The sequence below is a fragment of the Chiloscyllium plagiosum genome, chromosome 28 (genome assembly GCF_004010195.1).
Source record: "Chiloscyllium plagiosum isolate BGI_BamShark_2017 chromosome 28, ASM401019v2, whole genome shotgun sequence".
NCBI classification, from domain to species: domain Eukaryota; kingdom Metazoa; phylum Chordata; class Chondrichthyes; order Orectolobiformes; family Hemiscylliidae; genus Chiloscyllium; species Chiloscyllium plagiosum.
The window spans coordinates 33,936,030-33,963,445 of NC_057737.1; the positions used below are offsets into that span (position 1 = coordinate 33,936,030).

Consider the following 27,416-nt stretch of genomic DNA (forward strand, 5'->3'; position numbering starts at 1 on the left):
CTTTCCTTTATTAGTCAGAGCACTGAGTATAGGAGTTAGGAGATCATGTTGTGGCTGTACAGGACATTGGTTAGGCCACTTTTGGAATATTGTGTGAAATTCTGGTCTCCCTCCTATTGGAAAGATGTTGTGAAATTTGAAAGGGTTCAGAAAATATTTACAAGGATATTGGAGGGTTTGAAACACAGGGAGAGGCGACCTTATAGATTTATAAAATCATAACGGGTAAATAGACAAGGTCTTTTCCCAGGGATGGAGGACATAGGTTTATGGTGAGAGGGGAAAGATTTAAAAGGGACCTAAAGGGTAACCTTTTCACACAAAGACTGGTGCATGTTTGGAATGAGCTGCTAGAAGACGTGGTGGAGGTTTGTACGATTACAACATTTAAAAGGCATCTGGATGAGTATATGAATAAGAAGGGTTTAGAAGGATATGGGCCAAATTGCTGGCAAATGGGAATGTATTAATTTGGGATATTTGATTGGCATGGATAAGTTGTTTCTGTGCTGTACATCTCTATAACTCTATGGTTGACAGCTTCAGGTTTTGCTGTGATGTCTAATAGCAAAGTTACCTGTTAAATCTGTCCACACATAAAATGATTGTTGTCTTTGGGTTTAGTATCAAAAGTTGTCTTCTACTTCAAGAGGAACCAGTTCCTTCAGAAGAGCAGAGAAAATTGGGAGGAATAGATTGGATTTGAATTCAGAAAGTCCGGTAATGTCTTTATATGATTCTGGTGGATATAAACTTCCCATTAAAAGTATCAGAGTACATGGACTGGTTAAGCTGGTATTTCTTTGCTCCATCATTGGAGTTCTGTGCACTGGTTGACTTTTCTAAATCCAAATATTTATTTCAGTTCCATGAGCGCTGATTTACAGTCTGCTTCATTCTGATAGACAAGGCCAATTAAACATCTGAAGCTTTTGAATGAATAGCCTGCTGACAGCAGCAGTCAGCACTCAATGTGGGGGAAGGGGAGTGCTAATGTTACATTTCTTTTTGCATCAGGGATCAAAAGGACAGATGCTCTGTTGTTATTACTCAGGTTGCCTCACGTAGTCATTGCGATCTTGGTTTCCTTCAGACCATCTGCTCTGCACACACACATTTCAGTATAAGATCCTCAGCCTTGGCTCAAACAGCTGACTTCTCAAATATTACTCCCAATACTTGTACTCACAGTCATGATTGTACTAAGAGCTTGGAATAAGCAACATATGAATGAATGAAGTCAGATGAGTGAAAATAAAGCTTGCAATCCAATAAGCTAACTTATTTCCATTCTACATGCAGATGCACCTCTCCCTTTCAACCTTTTTAAACCTAGTCTTTTTATTCTAACAGTAAAGTAATTTTCATCATAGTGCTTTCCTCCTAAGTTGCAAGTGATCTTTTTAATGTGTCAGGTTTGGATGGAGGTATTTCTGGAATGTGATTATTCTAACTGTCAAACTTATTAATTTTATAAATGTTGGGTCTCTAAGAGTTTGATTTATATCAGTAGCTACTGAAAGAAGTGCAACAGACACCCAATCAATGCATCCAGCTTGTCTCTCTTACCTGGTGACTTCACCTGACAAAGGAGCAGTGCTCTGAAAGCTTGTGATTTTAAATATACCTGTTGGACTGTAATTTGGTGTCATGTGACTTCTGACCTTTTACCTGATGAAGGAAAGATGTACTTACCTTAGTGCATGTTTTAAGGTTCAGGAATTTGACTAATAGGTTGAGGGGGTTTAGGTGTACATGATATACACTAACCTATATACTTAAATGTATAAGTGTTACTAATTGCATTAATGCAATAACTCAGGAATCCTGACTGGAAAGGAACATGTTTATTACTGAACACTAAAACAGAGCTGATACTCATGGCATACATAGGCTCTGTCCCAACCCAGACAATCAGTTCTTCAAACCTATCCCTGAAATTAAAGTTCTAGGGAATTTTATAGTTAGTACATTAGTTGCAGAGCTTATACAAATTCGGGTCCATGGTCTTTAATACAATCTATGATTGGATTTTCCAATTTCATTTAGAAGCAGGATAATCGAAACATCAGATGACAGACAATAAACTGCAGCAGGCAAGGCTCAACTCTGTCCTCACAATACTTGTCCAGTACATTCCAGATTCAAACTGAATGGGGAATAAATATGCTACACACTTACTCCAATTCTCTGGCATCAGGACAATGGCTTGCATCTCACAGCACTCTTCAGTATTTGATTAGAATGAATGAATTTCTCCAATTCTAGCCCAGTTTGTTTATTATATTAACATAAATTTTTTTATATGCCAAATCTCAGCACTTACCTGCTTCTAGCTTTCAGAAATTTGCTAAAACATACTCACTAAGTTCCAATATGTTTTTATTATTGTATATTTAAAATATAGTGTGGCATTGAATCATCAATTTGTGCTCAGTTGATTGACCTCAAATGTACATCTCACGAAATGAACTGCAGAACTTAATGAACACCACAGAAGCAATTAGCAGAGTCTGACTAGTGAACCTCTCTGCAGGGTGCTCCTATTTAGTCCATCATCCATTTCTAACTGGTTCCCAGGAATGCACAGATGGCATTTATAAAGTCATGTGGTTTCTCAGCATGGATCCAATGGCCAGCTCCAGGAACATGTTCAATGACAGAATTGGGAAATAACCGCTTAATCTCGGGATAGTCCTTGTCACTTTAAAAAGAATAAAAAAATTAATTAACACAGCAGCAAATGTTAACAGTGACAACATATGCACTCATGTATGCTTAAGTACACCACAATTTGATTGCCTAACACAGAGAAATAAAGGTTAGAAGGTAATTGGTTCAATTCCTGCTTTATGATGACTTAGCACCCCATCTGTTAGCCCACATGAAATCAACTAAGACTTGATTCAGATCCTGTGACCTAGGGAAGGTAAATTAAGCTTCCCAAAATTGTTGCAGTGTATGATTTTGACTTGAATCACAGGCCAATGTTAAGGAAAAACTTTGCATCAGTTGTTATTTTTAATATTATGAAATACAGGAAATAATTGAGCTCACTATTCTCTTATAAGAATTTGTCTGTTGGTTTACAATTGCTTTATAGTCTAGCTTCCAAAAAGCTAAAACTCACAACACCAGGTTATAGTCCAACAGGTTTATTTGGAAGCTGTGGAAAACCACCTGAGGAAGAAGCAGCGCTCCGAAAGTTAGTGCTCCCAAACAAACCTGCTGGACTATAACCTGGTATTGTGAGATTTTTAACTTTGACCATTCCAGTCCTTGGCACCTTCAAGTCATAGCTTCCAAAAAGCCAGTAGAGTTATACCTGTGATTCAAACCAAAAATGTGTGGCATTGTCCAAGGTGACACATGAGAAATGAAAACTGTGGTAAGTGAGCCCTCAGAAGTTGCACTGGAAAATACAGCTAAACAAAAAAGGGCACCAGTGCATACTCCTCGAATATCCAACTGGTGAATTTAAAGAAACGCAAAACATGAAATATTTTATGCTTCATTTCCCAATTGTGAAGTCTATTGAGTGCTGTTCCGTATCAATGGAACAAATTGTTTCATTTGGACTAATAATCCTGAATTCAAGCATGACTTTCCAATACATCGAAGTTAGCATCAGTGAGTATACAGTGTGTGTAATGTGCTGAGTACATTCAAAATGAGAGTGAAATTTTAAACAGCGGGGTCATGAGCAAATGAGGTTATGAGGTTATGAAAATCTTTACCTGATATAAGGAGAATTGCCCCCACCCAGAAAAAGTGTCGGGGCAGTGTAAGGACTATTGAACTTGGGGAAGTTCAGAAGACAATCCATTTGGTTTGCAACAGCCTCCAGATTAACCCTCCAAATATACAGACCATCATGTTTCACCAGATTAGTCAAGAGAAACTGTCTGATGTTGCCCTCCTAGAAACAAGAGGAATGGTGTTAACAGAGAGCATCATACCCATAACATACCACACCACAGATATGAACATATAAATTCTGAACAGGACCCCTCGACCCTTTAAGCCTGTTCCTGATTAAGGACACGGTTTAGTTCATTTTAACATCACTTCCTCCATATCCTCGTACCTTTCATAACTTTACTTTTCAAGAATCTATCACTTATACCATAAAAATAATCAAAGACTCAAATCACCACCTTTAAGTTCTTTTATAAAGCAAGACAGAATAACCACCACCAAAAACTCCATCTACAGCAGAGCTCAGAGTCACCCTGGTTTAAGCCATTGAACATCAGTCACATATGCAGAGGATTTCCTTTCTTCTCTGCTCTCCCAAAAACCAGACTTTCATTGAGGAATGATTCATTAGGTGGAATTGTGTACGCTACATACCTTATTCACTGTTATTCATCCATCTATGTAAGACATTCACAACAAGATCTCATCCAAAACTGATTGAATAACCTTTTAGCAGCCCAAGGCTTACACAGTCATTCATGGTAGTTCCCAATAATTGCTGTGAAATCTTATAAACAGAAACTGCTGGAGAAACTCAGCAGCATCTGCAGAGGGAAAGCAGAATCAACGTTTCAGGTCCAGTGACCCTTCATCAAAACTAGTAGGAGCTAGGAAAAGGTGGTACAAACTCTTGGAGACAGAAGCTGAGGGAGTAAAAGAACAAGGGAATAATTGGAGATGATGCCCAAAAGGAGAGAAAGATATGTATACGTACATGAAGATAGTTTGGCTGTGCTGAAAGCAGCCCATGTGATGACAAAATCTACAGTGTAGAAGAGGTAGGACTGGGAGTGGGGATAGAGTCTGTTCATTAAGATGATGGAGTGTGGTCTGGATGTAAGTTTGCTTGGAGAGTGGTGTTCAGGCCCTCAAATTACTAAACTCTGAAAATGTTAGTCTTGCATTCATTGAACAGCAAGAAAGAGACAATTGAAGAAAAGAGCAGTAATATTCCAGTATTGAAAATAAAAGTGGAAGAATAATGTAGCACATAACTTATTTTTGAGGAAAGGGGGAACAAATTCACCAAGTACTCTAAAGAGGAGGGATACAACAGGGAAAGAGAATAACTCAGACGAAGAAATTATTAAAGAATACTTTGGGCAATTTAGCACAGCCAATTCAGCTGACATGCACATCTTTGGATTGTAGGAGGAAACCGGAGAACCCGGAGGAAACCCATCCAGAAATTGCTGGGGAGAACGTGCAACCTCCACTCGCAGTTGCGCGAAGCTGGAATCGAACCCGGGTCGTTGGCACTATGAGGCGGCAGTGCTAACCACTGAGCCACCGTGCCGCCCCTACACATGAAATGGAGAAACTTAAAGTTAGTGTCTATGTTGAAGAGGTTAAACAAAACCTGAATCCTTCAGATGGCAAGTTCTGCAAGTGGCCCCTTTAAATGTTTTCAGCTAGTGCTGCTCTGCACACTCAAATATTACTTGTATAAACTACCACAAAAGTGACTGTGAGCTTTACCTTGATGTATGGTTGGAGCTGTTGCTCAGCTTGTTTTCGTGCAGTAGACCTTGGCAAGTCACCATCCACAGTTATTTTCCTCATGCCAGCAATGTATTTTGGGAAAGGTGTACGCGAGGTGGTCTGACTGGGAGTGACATCCACTACAACAAGCTTTTCGATCAGTTCTGGCTGAGCAGAGACAACAGAACATTATCACCGCTCGATGTCATAAGGCAAGTTTAAAATGCTCAACTTTAATGTTTCAGTGAGTTAAATGTACTGCCTAATATGGTACTGAGCTGGATAGACCAAATGGTTCTGGGTAGAATGTTTACTTTGTGCTGAGTTCACTGATGCCAGTCCGAGCAACAAAAGAGCTGATGAAACTGGCATCAATGTACATGGGTTAGGAATAAAAAAAGATCAGTTTGCTTGTTGAATGTTCATCAGTAATCTCTGCAATAAATGTGCATGTCTGAATATCAGATGCAGATAAGATGGAGGGCCTGTTTCCACACTGTAATGTAATCTAATCTAAACATGTCACCTTCCACCTAGGTACTTTACAGCCTTTAATACTGAACATTGAGTTTAACAATTTCAGAATGTAAACACCTTCTTCCATGTCTATTGCCTATCCCCACAACCCTGGGTCTTGTACTGAAATCAGTACAGGTATCCAATAAAGGTAACCCATTTTCAACTACTCTCCAGCTTCTCTCATTCCCAGGCTCGTGGTCAACAATTGATTGTCTGCCTGCCCATTTCTTTTCAGGTCACTGGAGTTGCAAAGCTAATTCTATTTCCTCTCCACAGATCATAGAATAGAATCCCTACAGTGCAGAACCAGGACATTTGGCTCAACAAGTACGCACTGATGCTCCAAACACCATCCCAAAAGGACCCACCCACATACTCTGCATTTTCCATGGCTAAGCCGTCTAGACTACACATTCCTGAACACTAAGGGCAACTTAGCATGGCCAATCAGCAAATTGCATATTTTTGGACTACAGGAGGAAACCTGAGCACCCAGAGGGAACCCAGATACTGGGAGAATGTGCAAACTCCACACAATCACCCAAGGCTGGAATTGAACCTGGGTTCCTGGCTGAGAGGCAGCAGTGCTAACCACTGAGCCACCATACCACCCCAGATGTTGCCAGGCCTGTTGCATTTCTCCAGCAATTTCTCTTTGTTAGTCAAGAACAGGCTTAGCAAGAATGTCCCAAAGACAAACAACCTGCTACACTGCCCTATCTTCACCTGACATCCACACTTTTGCTTATTAGAAACCTTAGCTGATCCTCCCAAGAAGCCACACTCCCAATTGGGCACTCAAGTGCTGAACCAGCTCAGCTAAACAAACTCCACACACAGAGAGCACAATCTGGGAACTTTTGTATGGTTTAGTGTTACACAAGGTGCAATTTACCAAAGCAAATAATAACCACTTCAATTGATATATTCATTGTCGTCATTCAAACATACCTTTTGCAGCGCTATTGTCATTGCAATTTTGCCACCCATGCTGTGGCCAATCATAATACACTTTGGAAGCTGTAAACTGTTGAGCAAATTCTGACAATCAATACTCATTGCCTCATAAGTCATCACTGGATTGTGTCCACTATCACCATGGTTACGGTTATCCACTGTCACCACCTCATTAGAAGAGAAATAGAATGATCATAAATACATTGAAAATCTGGCTTTACGCCTGTCATAAAGCACACAATGGCTGAACAGAGATATGGTCAGACAATCACATTCTCTGCATTATTCAGACTGTCACTACATAACAGATTGTAAAAGCAGTGGGAAGTTTGCATCACATTCAAATATAGCGTTGAATCTGCGCACATTCTCCATTAACTCACCATTCTGCCTGTCCGCTGAGACAATGCCTTGGCTATTGAATTAAAGTTTGATTTACTGCCAAAGAGTCCATGGAGGAAGACCAACGGAGTTTCTGTATTTCTGCCATCCAATACATCATAGGCAAGGTCCACTGGTCTAAAGAAAGCAAGTCAATAACTAACCAATTAACTCAAAATCTGTAACAAATTTCACCTTGTCATAAAGACTACAGAATTAAACCATAATGACGGGAACTTCAAAAGGCTAATGATAAAAGGTTAAAGAAAATACACTAGCGCTCAATGCAGTCATCACTGGCCAACAGTGCTAACATGTGGGGAAAAATCTACTGTCAATATCACGCTGCACAGAGATAATGCAATCACAAGCCTCCCATTACAAGCCTGCGAGGAGACGAAAAGGAAAAAGGTACAGTGCACACAAAAGAAACAGAAATACACTCTGTGGGCAGTTCAACGTTGCAGTAGAGTGGCCAGCTCAAGAATAATTTGTTGTTCCCCTAAAATTGCCAGCACCACCAAAATAAGATAATGAAGCATAAAGCAGTCAGGTACGAGACTAAGTTAACAAGTCAACCACTAGAAACTGGACAAATGGCCACGAGATCTCAGATCGTCCACATATTGTGCACTGTATACATACAAACTAGCCATTACAAACTTAGAAACACATTCCATTGACCAACTCCCAAAACCTGACCCTCCAACTCCATCCCACTGACAATTCCACAAAACCCATCCTCCAACTCCATCCCACTGGCCAATTTCCTAAAACCGGACATTCCAACTCCACCCCACTGACCAATTCCCTAAAACCTGACCCTCCAATTCCCTGACCATCCAACTCCATCCCACTGACCAATTCCCTAAAACCTGACCATCCAACTCCATCCCACTGACCAATTCCCTAAAACCTGACCATCCAACTCCATCCCACTGACCAATTCCCTAAAACCTGACCATCCAACTCCATCCCACTGACCAATTCCCTAAAACCTGACCATCCAACTCCATCCCACTGACCAATTCCCTAAAACCTGACCATCCAACTCCATCCCACTGACCAATTCCCTAAAACCTGACCATCCAACTCCATCCCACTGACCAATTCCCTAAAACCTGACCATCCAACTCCATCCCACTGACCAATTCCCTAAAACCTGACCATCCAACTCCATCCCACTGACCAATTCCCTAAAACCTGACCATCCAACTCCATCCCACTGACCAATTCCCTAAAACCTGACCATCCAACTCCATCCCACTGACCAATTCCCTAAAACCTGACCATCCAACTCCATCCCACTGACCAATTCCCTAAAACCTGACCATCCAACTCCATCCCACTGACCAATTCCCTAAAACCTGACCATCCAACTCCATCCCACTGACCAATTCCCTAAAACCTGACCATCCAACTCCATCCCACTGACCAATTCCCTAAAACCTGACCATCCAACTCCATCCCACTGACCAATTCCCTAAAACCTGACCATCCAACTCCATCCCACTGACCAATTCCCTAAAACCTGACCATCCAACTCCATCCCACTGACCAATTCCCTAAAACCTGACCATCCAACTCCATCCCACTGACCAATTCCCTAAAACCTGACCATCCAACTCCATCCCACTGACCAATTCCCTAAAACCTGACCATCCAACTCCATCCCACTGACCAATTCCCTAAAACCTGACCATCCAACTCCATCCCACTGACCAATTCCCTAAAACCTGACCATCCAACTCCATCCCACTGACCAATTCCCTAAAACCTGACCATCCAACTCCATCCCACTGACCAATTCCCTAAAACCTGACCATCCAACTCCATCCCACTGACCAATTCCCTAAAACCTGACCATCCAACTCCATCCCACTGACCAATTCCCTAAAACCTGACCATCCAACTCCATCCCACTGACCAATTCCCTAAAACCTGACCATCCAACTCCATCCCACTGACCAATTCCCTAAAACCTGACCATCCAACTCCATCCCACTGACCAATTCCCTAAAACCTGACCATCCAACTCCATCCCACTGACCAATTCCCTAAAACCTGACCATCCAACTCCATCCCACTGACCAATTCCCTAAAACCTGACCATCCAACTCCATCCCACTGACCAATTCCCTAAAACCTGACCATCCAACTCCATCCCACTGACCAATTCCCTAAAACCTGACCATCCAACTCCATCCCACTGACCAATTCCCTAAAACCTGACCATCCAACTCCATCCCACTGACCAATTCCCTAAAACCTGACCATCCAACTCCATCCCACTGACCAATTCCCTAAAACCTGACCATCCAACTCCATCCCACTGACCAATTCCCTAAAACCTGACCATCCAACTCCATCCCACTGACCAATTCCCTAAAACCTGACCATCCAACTCCATCCCACTGACCAATTCCCTAAAACCTGACCATCCAACTCCATCCCACTGACCAATTCCCTAAAACCTGACCATCCAACTCCATCCCACTGACCAATTCCCTAAAACCTGACCATCCAACTCCATCCCACTGACCAATTCCCTAAAACCTGACCATCCAACTCCATCCCACTGACCAATTCCCTAAAACCTGACCATCCAACTCCATCCCACTGACCAATTCCCTAAAACCTGACCATCCAACTCCATCCCACTGACCAATTCCCTAAAACCTGACCATCCAACTCCATCCCACTGACCAATTCCCTAAAACCTGACCATCCAACTCCATCCCACTGACCAATTCCCTAAAACCTGACCATCCAACTCCATCCCACTGACCAATTCCCTAAAACCTGACCATCCAACTCCATCCCACTGACCAATTCCCTAAAACCTGACCATCCAACTCCATCCCACTGACCAATTCCCTAAAACCTGACCATCCAACTCCATCCCACTGACCAATTCCCTAAAACCTGACCATCCAACTCCATCCCACTGACCAATTCCCTAAAACCTGACCATCCAACTCCATCCCACTGACCAATTCCCTAAAACCTGACCATCCAACTCCATCCCACTGACCAATTCCCTAAAACCTGACCATCCAACTCCATCCCACTGACCAATTCCCTAAAACCTGACCATCCAACTCCATCCCACTGACCAATTCCCTAAAACCTGACCATCCAACTCCATCCCACTGACCAATTCCCTAAAACCTGACCATCCAACTCCATCCCACTGACCAATTCCCTAAAACCTGACCATCCAACTCCATCCCACTGACCAATTCCCTAAAACCTGACCATCCAACTCCATCCCACTGACCAATTCCCTAAAACCTGACCATCCAACTCCATCCCACTGACCAATTCCCTAAAACCTGACCATCCAACTCCATCCCACTGACCAATTCCCTAAAACCTGACCATCCAACTCCATCCCACTGACCAATTCCCTAAAACCTGACCATCCAACTCCATCCCACTGACCAATTCCCTAAAACCTGACCATCCAACTCCATCCCACTGACCAATTCCCTAAAACCTGACCATCCAACTCCATCCCACTGACCAATTCCCTAAAACCTGACCATCCAACTCCATCCCACTGACCAATTCCCTAAAACCTGACCATCCAACTCCATCCCACTGACCAATTCCCTAAAACCTGACCATCCAACTCCATCCCACTGACCAATTCCCTAAAACCTGACCATCCAACTCCATCCCACTGACCAATTCCCTAAAACCTGACCATCCAACTCCATCCCACTGACCAATTCCCTAAAACCTGACCATCCAACTCCATCCCACTGACCAATTCCCTAAAACCTGACCATCCAACTCCATCCCACTGACCAATTCCCTAAAACCTGACCATCCAACTCCATCCCACTGACCAATTCCCTAAAACCTGACCATCCAACTCCATCCCACTGACCAATTCCCTAAAACCTGACCATCCAACTCCATCCCACTGACCAATTCCCTAAAACCTGACCATCCAACTCCATCCCACTGACCAATTCCCTAAAACCTGACCATCCAACTCCATCCCACTGACCAATTCCCTAAAACCTGACCATCCAACTCCATCCCACTGACCAATTCCCTAAAACCTGACCATCCAACTCCATCCCACTGACCAATTCCCTAAAACCTGACCATCCAACTCCATCCCACTGACCAATTCCCTAAAACCTGACCATCCAACTCCATCCCACTGACCAATTCCCTAAAACCTGACCATCCAACTCCATCCCACTGACCAATTCCCTAAAACCTGACCATCCAACTCCATCCCACTGACCAATTCCCTAAAACCTGACCATCCAACTCCATCCCACTGACCAATTCCCTAAAACCTGACCATCCAACTCCATCCCACTGACCAATTCCCTAAAACCTGACCATCCAACTCCATCCCACTGACCAATTCCCTAAAACCTGACCATCCAACTCCATCCCACTGACCAATTCCCTAAAACCTGACCATCCAACTCCATCCCACTGACCAATTCCCTAAAACCTGACCATCCAACTCCATCCCACTGACCAATTCCCTAAAACCTGACCATCCAACTCCATCCCACTGACCAATTCCCTAAAACCTGACCATCCAACTCCATCCCACTGACCAATTCCCTAAAACCTGACCATCCAACTCCATCCCACTGACCAATTCCCTAAAACCTGACCATCCAACTCCATCCCACTGACCAATTCCCTAAAACCTGACCATCCAACTCCATCCCACTGACCAATTCCCTAAAACCTGACCATCCAACTCCATCCCACTGACCAATTCCCTAAAACCTGACCATCCAACTCCATCCCACTGACCAATTCCCTAAAACCTGACCATCCAACTCCATCCCACTGACCAATTCCCTAAAACCTGACCATCCAACTCCATCCCACTGACCAATTCCCTAAAACCTGACCATCCAACTCCATCCCACTGACCAATTCCCTAAAACCTGACCATCCAACTCCATCCCACTGACCAATTCCCTAAAACCTGACCATCCAACTCCATCCCACTGACCAATTCCCTAAAACCTGACCATCCAACTCCATCCCACTGACCAATTCCCTAAAACCTGACCATCCAACTCCATCCCACTGACCAATTCCCTAAAACCTGACCATCCAACTCCATCCCACTGACCAATTCCCTAAAACCTGACCATCCAACTCCATCCCACTGACCAATTCCCTAAAACCTGACCATCCAACTCCATCCCACTGACCAATTCCCTAAAACCTGACCATCCAACTCCATCCCACTGACCAATTCCCTAAAACCTGACCATCCAACTCCATCCCACTGACCAATTCCCTAAAACCTGACCATCCAACTCCATCCCACTGACCAATTCCCTAAAACCTGACCATCCAACTCCATCCCACTGACCAATTCCCTAAAACCTGACCCTCCAACTCCATCCCACTGACCAATTCCCTAAAACCTGACCCTCCAACTCCATCCCACTGACCAATTCCCTAAAACCTGACCCTCCAACTCCATCCCACTGACCAATTCCCTAAAACCTGACCCTCCAACTCCATCCCACTGACCAATTCCCTAAAACCTGACCCTCCAACTCCATCCCACTGACCAATTCCCTAAAACCTGACCCTCCAACTCCATCCCACTGACCAATTCCCTAAAACCTGACCCTCCAACTCCATCCCACTGACCAATTCCCTAAAACCTGACCCTCCAACTCCATCCCACTGACCAATTCCCAAAAACCTGACCCTCCAACTCCATCCCACTGACCAATTCCCTAAAACCTGACCCTCCAACTCCATCCCACTGACCAATTCCCTAAAACCTGACCCTCCAACTCCATCCCACTGACCAATTCCCTACATCCTGACCCTCCGAATCCATCCCACTGACCAATTCCCTACATCCTGACCCTCCGAATCCATCCCACTGACCATGTCACTGATCAACTCCCGAACCCTTTGCTCCTGTGGCTACCAGACCCTGCCTGTGAGGAGCCACTCCACCGGCGATGCTGTGCTTGCACCTGCCCGGGTAAAGCCGGATTTAAACTGTAACGGACCAGGAGAGCGGCCGGACAACCCGGGGGAGGACTGGGTAAGAAGGTATCTGAGTCCGCGGGCTCACACTCACCTCAGCGCGGTGTCCTGTGCGAGCCGGCTGTAAGCCGCAGGCAGGACTGGGACCCAGGCCGGGAGACATCTCCGCACCGGCCCGGCCCAACGGCCAAGTCCCAACAACAGAGCGCGCATCGCGCGGCCCCGACCGGTCACCGGGGTCAACCGGCGCGCGCTGATGACGTCACGGCCACCCCACAGCGCTCCCTGCCGGTGAGGTGAAGAATCTACCTCACTGCTCCAGGATTGACCTGAGTAACGGGCTTATGTGCAGGACATTGCTGTGTGTGGATGGTCTGACCATTTCTTCAAACCCAACTCTTTGTCATTTATAGTAAATGTAGGAAGGAGGAAAAAGGTTGTTGATTCAGTCCAGAGAAAGATGCTGAGGAAGAGATATTTGTTTCCCATTTGGTCTGGATCAGCGAAGTGTTACTCACTTTAATGCTGGGAATAGTTCTTTCTGGAGATATGGCCAGGATCAACTCCAGAACTCTGATTGAATTTCCCAACTTTTATTGTTCATAACTAGAAAATTTTCAATGGCTGCTTTGACAAAAGTATAGAACACACATGGCTGCAATACATGTTTTGAAAGTCTTTGTGCTGCCTTTATGATTCCAGCTGATGTTACTAGTGAACAAGTTCAGGACCCAGAGTGAAATCTGGGTTGATAGACTCTCTTTTAAAGTTAATGTTGTTATCTGTCACTGAAAGTCAGTAATGTCACCTCCTTTTGAATCCCAAAGCTTTTGAAGTTCCTTCATCAAAAACTTGCTCATTTTAGATTGTAATGAACCAGATTAAACTCCCTCAAACTATATTAAAAAGATAGCCTAAATCCCAACTTTTCCTTATTTTTAATGGGAAGTTCTGCACTGGAGGTTCAGAAAAGATTTACAAAGATGTTGCCAGGGTTGGAGGGTTGGCGTTATAGGGAGAGACTGAATAAGCTGTGGCTGTTTTCCCTGGAGTGTTGGGAGGCTGAGGGATGACCTTATAGAGGCTTATCAAACTATGAGGGACATGTTGGAGGATTTGAGCTATAGAGAGAGGTTAAATAGAGTTGGGGCTGTTTTCCCTGGAGTGTTGGGAGGCTGAGGGATGACCTTATAGAGGTTTATCAAACTATGAGGAACATGGATAGGGTAAATAGACAAGGTCTTTTCCCTGGTGTGAGGGAGTCCAGAACTGGAGAGCATTGGTTTAGAGTGAGAGGAGAAAGATTTAAAAGGGACAACTTTTTCACTCAAAGGGTAGTGTGTGTATTGGAATGAGCTGCCAGAGCAAGTGGTGGAGGCTGGTACAATTATAATATTAAAAGACATCTGGATGGGTATATGAATAGAAAGGATTTAGAAGGATATGGGCCAAGTGATGGCAAATGGGACTAGATTAGTTTAGGGTATCTTGTTGACATGGACATGTTGGACTGAAGGGTCTGCTTCTATGCTGTACATATCTATGACTGTTATTCTGAACTTTATATTCTCCAGTCCGGGAAGAAAGAAATTAAGAGAAAACTCTGAGAGAGTGAGATAACGCAAACATTTTGCCATAGCAGGAAGAGTTATATAGCAGCTTCCAAACCCCAACAGCTACCGAAAGTTAAACTATAATTCTTGTTCCATGGGAGTCTGATCCCATTCCTTCATGTTGTTTCTATTGTTCCAACTTTAAAAAATATCCAAGGCCTCATAAGCTGTTTATTTTATTGCCTAGGAATAGACCACTCTGCACCTTTGCCTCAACCTCTCTTCATTAAAAAAAGGACAAAGTACACCTCTTAAAGCCATTGTATCATCATACATCACCCCATGAAAAATATGAAACATCAATATACAAAGATGGCTTCATTTTTAAAAGCTCTCAGTTTTACGCTATCAGTAAACTGCAATACAAGCACATTACATTGACTGTAAGCATGCAAACATTCAATCCTAAAGTCCATTTCAATCCATTTCTTCCACAACTGATCATTTCCATAATCCTTCATCACAATAATGTCCTACCACATGTATAATTTTCAAACTGAATGGCTTCAATAATAAGTTCCATATAAAGAGTCTGGAATTTTTATTCTTAATTTTTTCCAAAAACCTTAAGGGGTTATGATCAGTATATACAATTGTCTCAGACACATTATTGGTAACATAAGTGTTGAAATGTTGCAATGTCAACACCAAACACAAGGTCTACTCAATTGTGGAATATTTGTGTTGATGAATTCTTTCATCTTTCTTCTCAACCAACCCCTGATCAGGTGTGCATTCTTTTGCAGCCTTTTAGCTTCCACTGTGCTTTTCTTTACCACTTCAACAAAATTCACAATTATATCCTGTTTTCCCACATCCATCTTCCCACCTTATGACTTCATGAGGCCTACTTTATTACAGCGAAAACACCTAAGCTTTTTCACTTCTTTTTCCCTCTTATAGTTTTCCTTTCAACTATGTGGTAAACTATCTTTTCCCTACCATCTGAGGATGTCTCTTTCCCCAATTTGTATCCCTCACAGATTGAAATTGATGTCAAAAGCCAGACTTTGATTCATGAACCAACTCAAAATCATCTGCTAATCTACTGCTAATCTTGCAGTCTTACCTCTCTGGTCTTCCACATTAGTTCTCACTACTTCAGGAAGTGAATTTTTGAACTCCTCCACAATAATTGTCTCTGTGTGACAGAAATCCTGAGGGACAGGATGTACATATAATTGGAAAGGCAAGGACTGATTAGGGATAGTCAAAATGACTTTGTGCATGGGAAATTATGTCTCACAAATTTGATTGAGTTTTTTGAAAAAGTAACAAAGAGGTTTAATGAGGGCAGAGCAGTGGACGTGATCTATATGGACTTCAGTAAGGCATTCGACAAGGTTCCCCATGGGAGACTGGTGAACAAGGTTAGATCTCATGGAATACAGGAGAACTAGCCATTTGGACGCAGAACTAGCTCAAAGGTAGAAGATAGAGGGTGGGATGTTGTTTTTCAGACTGGAGGCCTGTGACCATTTATATAAATGAGTTGGGTGTGAGCATAAGAGGTATAGTTAGTAAGATTGCAGATGACACCAAAATTGGAGGTGTAGTGGACAGTGAAGAAGGTTATCTCAGAATTCCATGAGATTTTGATCAGATGGGCCAATTGTGGCAGATGGAGTTTAATTTAGATAAATGTGAGGTGCTGCATTTTGGGAAAGCAAATCCTAGCAGGACTTATACACTTAGTGGTAAGGTCCTCGGGAGTGTTGCAGAACCTTAGAATGCAGGTTCATAGCTCCTTGAAAGTGGAGTCACAGGTAGATAGGATAGTGAAGAAAGCATTTGGTATGCTTTCCTTTATTAGTAAGAATATTGAATACAAGAGTTGGGACGTCATGTTGCGGCTGTACAAGACATTGATTAGGCCACTGTTGGAATATTGCGTGCAATTCTGGTCTTCCTATCGGAAAGATGTTGTAAAATTTGAAAGGGTTTAGAAAAGATTTACAAGGATGTTGCCAGGGTTGGAGGATTTGAGCAATCAAGAGAGGTTGAATAGGCTGGAGCTGTGTTCCCGGGAGCTGAGGCTGAGGGGTGACATATAGAGGTTTCTCAAACAATGAGGAGTATGAATAGGTTAAATAGACAAAGTGTCTTCCCTGGGCTGGAGGAGTCCGGAACCAGAGAGCATAGGTTTAGGGTGAGAGGGGAAAGATATAAAAGAGACCTAAGTGGCAGAGGGTGGTACGTGTATGGAATGAGCTGCCGGAGGATGTGGTGGAAGCTAGTATGAATGCAACATTTAAAAGGCATCTGGATGGGTATATGAATAGGAAGGTGTGAAGGGATATGGGCTGGGTGCTGGCAGGTGGGACTAGATTGGTTTGGGCTATCTAGTTGGCATGGATGAGTTGGACTGAAGGGTCTGTTTCTGTGCTGTACATGTCTATGACTCTATGACCTGAAAGTGTTATTACTATCACATGGGAGATTTGCAAAAATAAACTGGGAAGTACTAACCTAGTTGTGCATGATGTAGCGATAAGAGATGCTGTTCTGAATAAGCAGCATCCTTATAGGCATAACCCTCCAAAGCTGGCACAGATTCAGAAGGAGATAGAGCACATGCTCCAAGATGGTATAATAAAAGTGAGTTACAATGACTGGAGCTCACCCATAGTCATGGTGCCAAAGCCAGATGGCACCCAATGGTTATGTGTGGTATATCGCAAAGTCAACGCCGCTACAAAGACTGATGCATATCCAATTCCACGGTTGGAGGACTGTGTCAAAAAAGTAGTGCAAGCAACTTAGATTTCTAAGTTGGACTTGCTCAGAGGCTACTGGAAAGTAGCTTTGTCAGCGAGAGCAAAGGCAATTTCGGCTTTCATAATGCCAAATGGACTATATCCATTCAAAGTCATGCCATTTGGTATGAAAAATGTTCCAGCCACATTTCAGAGACTGACTAATAAGGTCATTGCCAGATTACCCAACTGTATTGTTTACATTGATAACTTGGTAATTTTTAGTCACTCATGGAATGAACATTTACAGCATTTATCGGACTTGTTCGATCGACTTTGGAAGGCAGGCTCGGTGGTAAACCTAGCTAAAAGTGAATTTGCCAAGGCCCAAGTCACCTTCCTGGGCCATACTATTAGACATGGACAAATGACCCCACGGGATGTGAAAACGAAAGTAATTGGGGAATTTCCCACACCTTCAACGGAAAAAACAGTACTACGGTTCCTGGGATTGAGTGGATTTTACCGAAAGTTTGTGGCGAACTTTAGCAGTGTGGCTGCTCCACTCACCGAATTGTTAAAAAAGGGCAAGAAGTTTCAGTGGACAGTCGACTGTCGAAAAGCATTTGACAGTCTAAAAACTGTGTTAACCACTGCCCCAGTATTAGCCCTACCGGATTACATGAAGCCTTTTAGGGTGGCTATCGATGCCAGTGATGTGGGTGTTGGTGCGGTGCTCCTGCAGGAGAATGACAAGGAAATAGAAAGATCCATCGGGTATTTTTCCAGGAAGTTAAACATTCATCAACAGAAATATTCAACGGTGGAAAAAGAAGCTTAGCGTTGGCATTACAACATTTCAGTGTTTATATTACTAGCAATGCATCTGAGACAATTGTATACACTGATCATAACCCATTGACATTTGTGGAAAAATTTAAGGACAAAAATGCCAGACTGTTTAGATGGAGCTTGTTGTTGCAGCCGTTTAATTTGACAATTGTGCACGTGGCAGGTCACGAAACCGTGATTACCGATATGTTACCGAGACTCGAATAAGATACAGAGGCGTTCGGTGGTGGGTGTGCCACAGCCTGAATTTGCATGTGGTTTTGCATGTTTACAGTTAGTACAGTGTATTATGTGTGTTTTAGACCACTAAACAGTTTGTTTTTGAAAGGTTTTAAAAATGAAGCTATCTTTTGATATTGATGATTCATTTTTTTAAGGGGGAAGTGTCACAAAGCTGGTTTCTTTTTTCTAAAAGCTGTTCCTTTTCTCAAGGATACTATGTCCTTTTCAGAGAGTTCATAACACTCTCCTGGCTCCGAGGTGACTGGTTTGGTACAGAGATGAAAAAAGATATTAAGAGGCCTTTTGTTTATATGTAAACAGATGAGACCTCAGGCCAAAGCAGTCATGTTTTAGAAGTGACCTGTAAAATGAAAGGGGAGTGGTTCAGTCCCGAACTAGTTGGGAGTTCAACAGTTTTCTGTGTGGAAACTCTCTCTCTCTTTCTGCCCTTCTAACTTCAACCTGTAAGCATGTGTTACATGTTTACTGTTTTTAAAATATATTTTAACTGAAACATAGATTTTAAAAAATATTACAACAAATACAAAGCAATACAATTCAAAACAATACAAAGAAGGAATACAAAAAATGTAAAAAAAACCTAACATGCCCTCATGTACAAATATGTAAATAATATAGAAAAATATATTTTAAAAAAACTAACTATTTAACTAAATAAATAATAACCAACAACAAACTAATAAATGATAATAACAACTCAGCCAAACTTAACACTCATACATTTGCAGTTCCTCCTCCCTGGATATTGGACTCGTAAAACACAATCGTTATGGCTATATAAAAGCCCTTGTTAGTGTGGCAGATAAATCTGCATCCAGATATTCCAAAAAGGGCTGCCAAGTCTTATAGAAATTCTCAGTTTTATGTTGTTCCATACTTGTGAGAAAATCCAAGGGGATACGCTCCATAACAATCTTCTGCCAACCCGGCAGGCCCGGGGGATTTTCGGATACCCAACCTAGCAAGATATTCTTTCTTGCACAGAAAGTGAGCATGTTGAAAAGTTTTTTTCTTATACTCACCTACACTGGGCAGACGAAGAAGACGAGAGATCAAGTCCTTCTCCACTCTTACACCCAAAATCCCCAGATCCCCCAAATCCCCATGCTCCAGCATGCTTTAAGCCTACCACAGGACCATAGACATAGGTAAGAGTGCCCGTAACAACCTTGCACTTGGGACATGTTGAAGATATCCCTGGTTTAAATTTTGACAAACGGTCTGGAGCCAAATGGTCCCTGTGGAGAATCTTCAACTGTAAAGCATGGGTCCTATTGCAAATTGATATCTTTCTTAGGTTTTTCCAAACATCTTTCTATGCCTCTGAGGAGACCTCAATGCCTAGCTCTCTCTCTCACACCCTGCAGAGTTGTTCGAACTCATCTGAGGGGGCACCCCCCCAATTAATGATATAAAGTACTGACAGAAAGTGTACTCTTAGCACTGAGCACCATCCTCTCTCTGATGGATTTGTAGGGATTAGTCAAAAGTGTAGTTTTTTTTAAATAAAATCCCTAACTTGAAAAAAACAAAAGTGGTCCCTGTTAGATAGTTTGTATTTCCGTGCTAACTGATCACAAAGGATATCATTGTGTCTCCCTCAAATAGATCGCCCATGCAAGACACACCTGTAGCTGCCCAATGTTTGAATCCTGAATCCATCATCCCCAGTTGAAAACCCGGCATACCTACGATAGGTGTAAATGATGATGTTTTACCAATATTGCCTTCCTCTGCCAATTTGCACTCCATGCTTTAACAGTATTGATAACTTTTGGGTTCTGGCAACATTCCCCAACATTCCTCATTTTGTCCAAAAACAGCAAACTAGTGAGGGGGCACCCTGCCTGGGAGGTTTCGATATCTAACCATACTGAAAGAGGGTCCCCACAAACCCAATCACTCATGGAGGATAAAAGTGAGCTTAGATGATAGTTTTTAATGTCTGGAAGATCCTCTCCCCCTAGTCTGTGAGGCAATTGCAGTTTGGCAAATTTAATGAGGGGCCGCTTACAATGCCAAATAAAAGAGCTGAACCAGCTGTTCGGTCTCCTGAATCAGGGGAGCATCCATATAGGGTACAACGAACGGGGAGAATATTTATCTTAATAAGCGCTATTCGACCCAACCACGAGACTGGAAGTGCCTCCCATCTTTGAAGGTCTTGTTTGATTTTGTCAAATAATTGAACAAAATTGGCTTTGAACAACTGATTCAGAACTGGAGTAATGAATATGCCCAAATACACAAAACCCCTCTATGGCCATTTAATGGGAATCGATATTTGCCCTCGAGACCTAGCGCCTTCGTAAGACTACCCATTGGCATAATCTCTGATTTTGCAAGATTAATCTTGTACCCCCGAAAAGGCGCCAAACGTGCTGCTACATTGTATCAGGCGAGGCACCGAAACTGCTGGGTTTGACAAAAAAAGGACATCGTCTGCATACAACAAAATTGTACGTAATTTTGACCCCACTTCTGAAACTGGTATATTGGGATCCCTACGAATGGCCTCTGCCAACGGTTCAATCACCAACGTAAAAAGCAGTGGCGAAAGGGGACAACCCTGCTGGCTGCCCCTAAAAATGTTAAAATTGCTTGATCATACCCCATTGGTGATGACCGCAGCAGAGGGTCACTGTAGAGAACCTTTACCCACCTTATAAAGGCTTCGCCCAAGCCAAACCGCTTCAGAGTATAAAAAAAGGTATGGCCACTCAACTCGGTCAACTACCTTCTCTGCATCTAGAGAAATCACCAATCCCTGTATTGACTGTTGTTGACATGCTTGAATTACATTAAGCAGCATCCTAACATTATTGAAGGATCTGTAGCCCTTTGTAAAGCCCATCTGGTCCTCTTTAACAATAGAAGGTACATAATCTCCAGCCTTAATGCAAGTTTTAGAGCAGATTTTTAAGAATTTAAGAGTGACATGGGCCATTATGAAGCACAGTCCTCCAGGACCTTTCCTTTTTTAAGAATAAGCGAAATGTTGGCCTCTCTCAGAGATGGTGGGAGACAATCATGGCTGTATGAGTTATTGAATGTGTTGAGCATTGGGCCTGACAATATACTTATAAGTTCCTTATAGAATTCGCTGGCAAGTTCATCAGGACTGGGCACCTTTCCACTCTGAAGCTGCTTCACAGCCTCCTGCACATCTTGCTATTATGAGGGAATGTTGAGAAAAGACTCTTGTTTGGAGTTCATGTCTGGGAGCTCCTTGAGAAAAGACTCCATTTTGGCCCGACCATCCTCACAACCCTCAGATTGGTATGACTGAGAGTAAAATCTCTGGAATGTCACATTAATCTTTTTGGAGTCACATATTAGGTTCCCAGACCGTTCCCAAATCGCCGCAATGGCTTGAGGGGCGCTCCTTTTCCTGGTGCAATATGCTAAGTATTCGTCTGGCCTGTCACCATGCTCATATTACCTTTGCTTTGCAAAAGTAAGCTCCTTCTTTGCTGTCTGCATGAGCACAAAATTCAATGCAGACCTCTGTAGCTTGACCAATGCAGGCCTGTCAGAGTAAGCCTTCTCGGCTGCCTTCAACCGTGCTTCAAGGAGACGTTGCTACTCGCCCTTCTGCCGCTTCCTACTGGCAGAGTAGGAAATAACTAACCCTCGGCATCGGCTTTGGCAGTTTCCCAAAGGATGGATGGGCTCCTAACCAAGCCTGAGTTAATGTCTCGGACCGCCCAAAATTCCCTAGAGAAGTACTTCACAAACTTATTATCCTTGAGGATAATGGGATCCATTTGCCAGCAGCTCGGACCCACCGGAACGTCCTTAATCTTAACCAACAGGTACACTGGAGCATGATTGGAGATGGTAATATTACCAATCGTACAAGATGCCACTAAGTCCAGGGTCACCACGGGGAGGGGGGGTCAGAAAAAAATCAATCCTGGTGTGACATCTGTGTGGATTGGAAAAAATTTGTAAAATCCCTACCTGTACGGTGGAGATGCCTCCAGACGTCCACCAACCCTAACTCTACACACAGATCCACTAATTGTTTAGTTAGTACAGAGGGTATTTAGGGGCATTTGGGCAATTTGTCTACTGTGGGATCCATGAGACAGTTAAAACTTCCCCCTATAATGATATGCTGGAACTCGAGACTGATCAATTTAGGGAACGCATCTACCAGAAATTTGAGGGGATGGGCCGTAGGGCAATAAACATTAAAAACATCATATTCTTCCCCATTTATCAGGGCTTTGAGAATTACAAATCTCCCATGTGTGTCTTTAACACACTCTAGTAACTTAAATTGGAGATTCCTCCTAACCAATATAGCCACTCCCCTACTTTTGGTATTAAAAGATGAAAAGTAATCCAGATCAAAGCCATTTTGCTGTAGTTTCTAATGCTCCCTATCATTCAAGTGGGTCTCCTGTAATAAAGCAATATCCACCTTCTCCTTTCTAAGACTCAAAAGCATCTTCTTCCTCTTAATTGGTGAGTGACTCCCCTTGATGTTCCAGGTACACCATTTAATCAAGTCATTAGCCATAGAGGGCGGCACAGTGGCACAGTGGTTAGCACTACTGCCTCACAGCACCAGAGACCCGGGTTCATTTCCCGCCTCAAGCGACTGTGTGGAGTTTGCACATTCTCCCTGTGTCTGCGTGGGTTTCATCCGGGTGCTCCGGTTTCCTCCCACAATCCAAAAATGTGCAGGTTAGGTGAATTGGCCGTTCTAAATTACTCATAGTGTTAGGTGAAGGGATAAATGTAGGGGAATGGGTCTGGGTGGATTGCGGATCGGTGTGGAGTTTTTGGGCTGAAGGACCTGTTTCCACACTCTAAGTAATCTAATCTAATCTAACCTTCTGCAGTAATATTTAAATTCCAGAGAAGAGAAACTTGAACCACAAATCACCGAGCCTTAGTATCAGAAGATCCATCAAACATAAAAACTACATAAACTAAAACCACTACAGTTACAAAGCTATCAAAGATTATATACTACAAAAACCAAAAAGCAAACCAACATATAAAGTGCCAACGGTGCTGAATAGGGGAACGCATCCCCTGCCCAAAGAGGGCAACTATCCATTCCAAAACCCTATTGCCCATCCTTGCCAAGACTGCAGCCTGGCATTTAAATACTTGAACCGGGTATGAACTGCCCATAAGTAGGCATCTAGCCACCCCAACCATTTTCCCTCCTCCTAGCTAGAGTCGCACCACAAACACAAGCAGAAAAGAAAGAAAGTACACCATGAAATAGAAATGTGAATAAATAATCTATTTTTAAAAAAAGATGTAAATACCCCACCCATCCTTTGGTATAACTTAACTTAGAAATTGAAAGTACACATCCCAACTGCCCCCAAACATAGTTTAAACCAGATTACTACCAATAAAAAAAGGAAAAGAAAGCTCCAACTGGTCTTCCTTTGTTTTTTTAAAGAGAAACAAAGACATACCCAATAAATTGCACCAGCCACGCACCTTCCTTACCCACCGGCAGACGAACAATCTGAATATTGTTTTCTCCTACCCCGTTCTCACTTGGTAAATCTCATACAAGTTGCGGACCTGCGTCTCCAGGGCTTGGATCCCATCTTTGGAGAAACTGGTACCAGCTTCCACCACTGTGACTCTGTGTTCAACCTCATCCGTCCTTTTTTCCAGGTCTCCCAGCTGCTATTCATGCTACTGCAGCATGATAGAGATCAGGGCTAGCTTCTCTTCTATTTGCTTACCTGACATCTCGTGAGATTTCGCAAGCTCCTTCACTAGTGCTTGGTAGGTAATTGAGTCTGAGGATCCTGCAGGCTGGGCTGAGGGCCCGGCCTTGGACACTCCTCCTCGCTTCTTTGGCATCCCTGGACGGCGAAATCCCAGGTAAGTTGATTTTCCACAATTTCCTGAGACTCCACGACCTTTCCAGAGTCCCAGGATATTGCGATGGTCCAGGTTGGGTGGGTTAAAGGTTCGCCCCGCTTGTGCTGCAGTGTGGAGCTCTGCAACGCGATCCTCCTAGATCGCTGCCATCTTGGATCCCCGTACTGTTTTTTAAGGGGGTTTGCTTATTGGGACTGTTGTGTATATTTGGAACAGCATAATTAAGTCTAGTTTGGATATACTGAGTTCTGTAGGGGTCCTTTATTCTAAACCTTGTATACTTTTGTGAATAAATCTTTGTCTGTTTTATAATCTGGTAAGTCAACCTAGCTAACTTACTTCAGGTAATTCTTACTATCCACTTTCTGAAACAAATTGCAAAGTTATGGTCTGGGTTACCTGCTTTAGAATGTTTTGAGTGGTCTGGCCTAGTCCATAACAGATAGTCAAAGTCAGTTTGCTGAAGTGTGGCAGTATGGCAGTGGTGGATGTGGGACTTTGTATGGATGAAGATCTTGCATCTTGAAACTTCTGTCAATTTTCAAGTGGAGATGCTGGTCAGAGAACAAAGAGTGATAAAGAATAACATTTTGGTTTGATTTGAGGTTCTTCCTAAAGGCTTCTGGATAGATTGCACTTGACATCTGAAAGAAATGTGTTTGAAGATCTCAGTGACAAAGTTTGTGGATAGTGACATATCTATATGTGTAAGGATACAATGCTGAGAATATGAATCATTTCTTATCTTGTCCCTTTTCCTTCAACAAAGAACCAATATTTGACAAACATATTCTTTCCAATTAATATCTGCGCAGAAAATAAAACTACTGCATAGTGGCCGGTATCTTGTCACCAAATCACCCTTTATATACATGTTCACAGTACACTGGCTGTAACCAGACAATTCAGAGTCAGTCCTGAAGTCAGGAGACTTTCTGAATCTCCTGTTTTTGTTTCGTGCAAAAAAACTTTATTCAATATTTCCACCACCAGGAAAACACCCATGTGGCCAGTGAACCAGTATTAAGCAAAGCCCGATGAGGGCAATGCTTACTTAAGGAAAATGAAGTGGGAGGAATCCCCTGTTTATAGCTATCAGCCCATACTCCCTGATTAGTCCAGGTTAACAATCCCAATCAAGGATCTCATAGTTAATAAAATCCACCTGATTCCAATCACTGCATCCATAACCGCTGAGGATATAGGCCTGGTCTTCCTCTGATAGCTTCTCCTGAGACATGTTTGCCCCAGGTCCAGTTCCTCGGACTCAACGTGGACATGAGCAGCCCTGTGGCCCAACATTTCAACTTCCCCCTCCCACTCAGCCGAGGACATGGAGGTCCTGGGCCTCCTTCACTGCCGCTCTCTCACCACCCAACGCCTGGAGGAAAAACGCCTCATCTTCCGCCTCAGAACACTTCAACCTCAGGGCATCAATGTGGACTTCACTAGTTTCTTCATTTCCCCTTCCCCCACCTCACCCAAGTTCCAAACTTCCAACTCAGCAACGTTCCCATGACCTGTCCTGCTGGCCTATCTTCTTTTCCATCTATCCACTCCATCCTCTTCTCTGACCTATCACCTACATCCCACCCCCATCCACCCATTGTACTCTTTGCTACCTTCCCCCACACTCCTCCCTGACCTATCACCTTCGTCCCCACCCCCATTTACCTATTGTACTCTATGCTACTTTCTCCCCAGCCCCACCCTCCTCTCATTTATCTCTCCACCCTTCAGGCTCTCTGCCTCTATTCCTGATGAAGGGCTTTTGCCCGAAACGTCAGATTTTCCTGCTCCTCGGATGCTGCCTGAACTGCTGTGCTTTTCCAGCACCACTCTACTCCAGAATCTGGTTTCCAGCATCTGCAGTCATTGTTTTTACCTACCTTTATGAGCAGTATGTACCAGTCCGCAGCTTGACTTCTGCACCTGGAGCATCTCGGGAGAGTTTCCTCCTCTTCTTCTGACGGTAACGATATTGAGGCTGCATCCATCTCAGACTCTGAGGTTTCCTTGACATTAGACAGACGGAGAACCTACAGTTAGTGGGAGAACCTACAGTTTCTGACAGGGTCTCTGGCTGTTCTGAGGGGCCAGATATATATTGTCCCTGAGGTAGCTGCTTTCAGGTCTGTCTCACACACCTGAACGTGGTATGTCCTGGGACCCGACCTTGCATCGACCTTGCCTCATACTCACGCAGGTCCATTTTCGTGGTTTCAGCATTAACCTTCATCCACTGAAGTAAACTGTCTCTCTTGCTTTCGAGTATTGACATTCCTGCTGCCATTTCACCCTCCGCAACAAGTCTGAGAATATCAGGTCTAAACTGGTGTGGAATCTTCTCCCCATCAACAACCCTGGAATTATCCCTATAGTTGCATGACGGGGAGGGTCCTATACTCAAACAGGAACCAGGACAGTTTGGAATCGAGTGACTCTGTAGGCTGTTTCTTTAAGCCTGCCTTCAATGTTTGGACTGCTCTTTCTGCCAGACCATTGGTTGATGAATAATATGGAGTTGGCTGAACATGTCAAATGCCTTTTGACTTTAGGAGATGCACAAAGTCCCTGCTGGTAAATGACGTCCCATTGTCCATGACCAATATGTCTGGGAGTCCGTGCTTCACAAATGATGCTCGCAGCTTTTCACTTTTCATCGCTGAGTTTGCTGAATGAACTCTATGCAGGTCCAATCACTTTGAATGGGCATCCGCAATGATCAGGAACATTGAGCTCATTAACGGACCTGCATTGTCGAAGTGTAACCGAGCCCAGAGTTGACTCGACCATTCAAATTAAGTAGGGACACTGG

At 43.4% G+C, this 27,416-nt stretch overlaps 1 protein-coding gene across 1 annotated transcript; it reads right to left on the reverse strand.

Annotated features, from left to right (window-relative positions):
* Positions 1–1,832: 1,832 nt before the first annotated feature.
* abhd11 (abhydrolase domain containing 11) lies at positions 1,833–26,810 on the reverse strand. The gene is made up of 9 exons (XM_043718922.1): positions 26,746–26,810; positions 26,507–26,637; positions 24,457–24,579; positions 13,421–13,655; positions 7,320–7,455; positions 6,931–7,104; positions 5,458–5,628; positions 3,738–3,919; positions 1,833–2,704 (listed from the first exon to the last, which is right to left on the reverse strand). Exons 1-9 carry the CDS (start codon positions 26,808–26,810, stop codon positions 2,566–2,568), a joined length of 1,356 nt encoding a protein of 451 aa, XP_043574857.1. The 3' UTR covers positions 1,833–2,565.
* Between the last annotated feature and the right edge of the window lie 606 nt (positions 26,811–27,416).

Bases quoted from the DNA above. Each gene is read 5' to 3' on its own strand.
- abhd11 (XM_043718922.1), bottom strand. From the start codon at position 26,810: ATGGACCTGCGTGAGTATGAGGCAAGGTCGATGCAAGGTCGGGTCCCA. The intron at 13,656-24,456 runs GTAAGCAAATAG...CCCGTTACTCAG, and splicing joins GAAATCTCACGAGATGTCAG to GTCAATCCTGGAGCAGTGAG. The intron at 7,105-7,319 runs GTGAGTTAATGG...TCTTCTAATGAG, and splicing joins CTCAGCGGACAGGCAGAATG to GTGGTGACAGTGGATAACCG.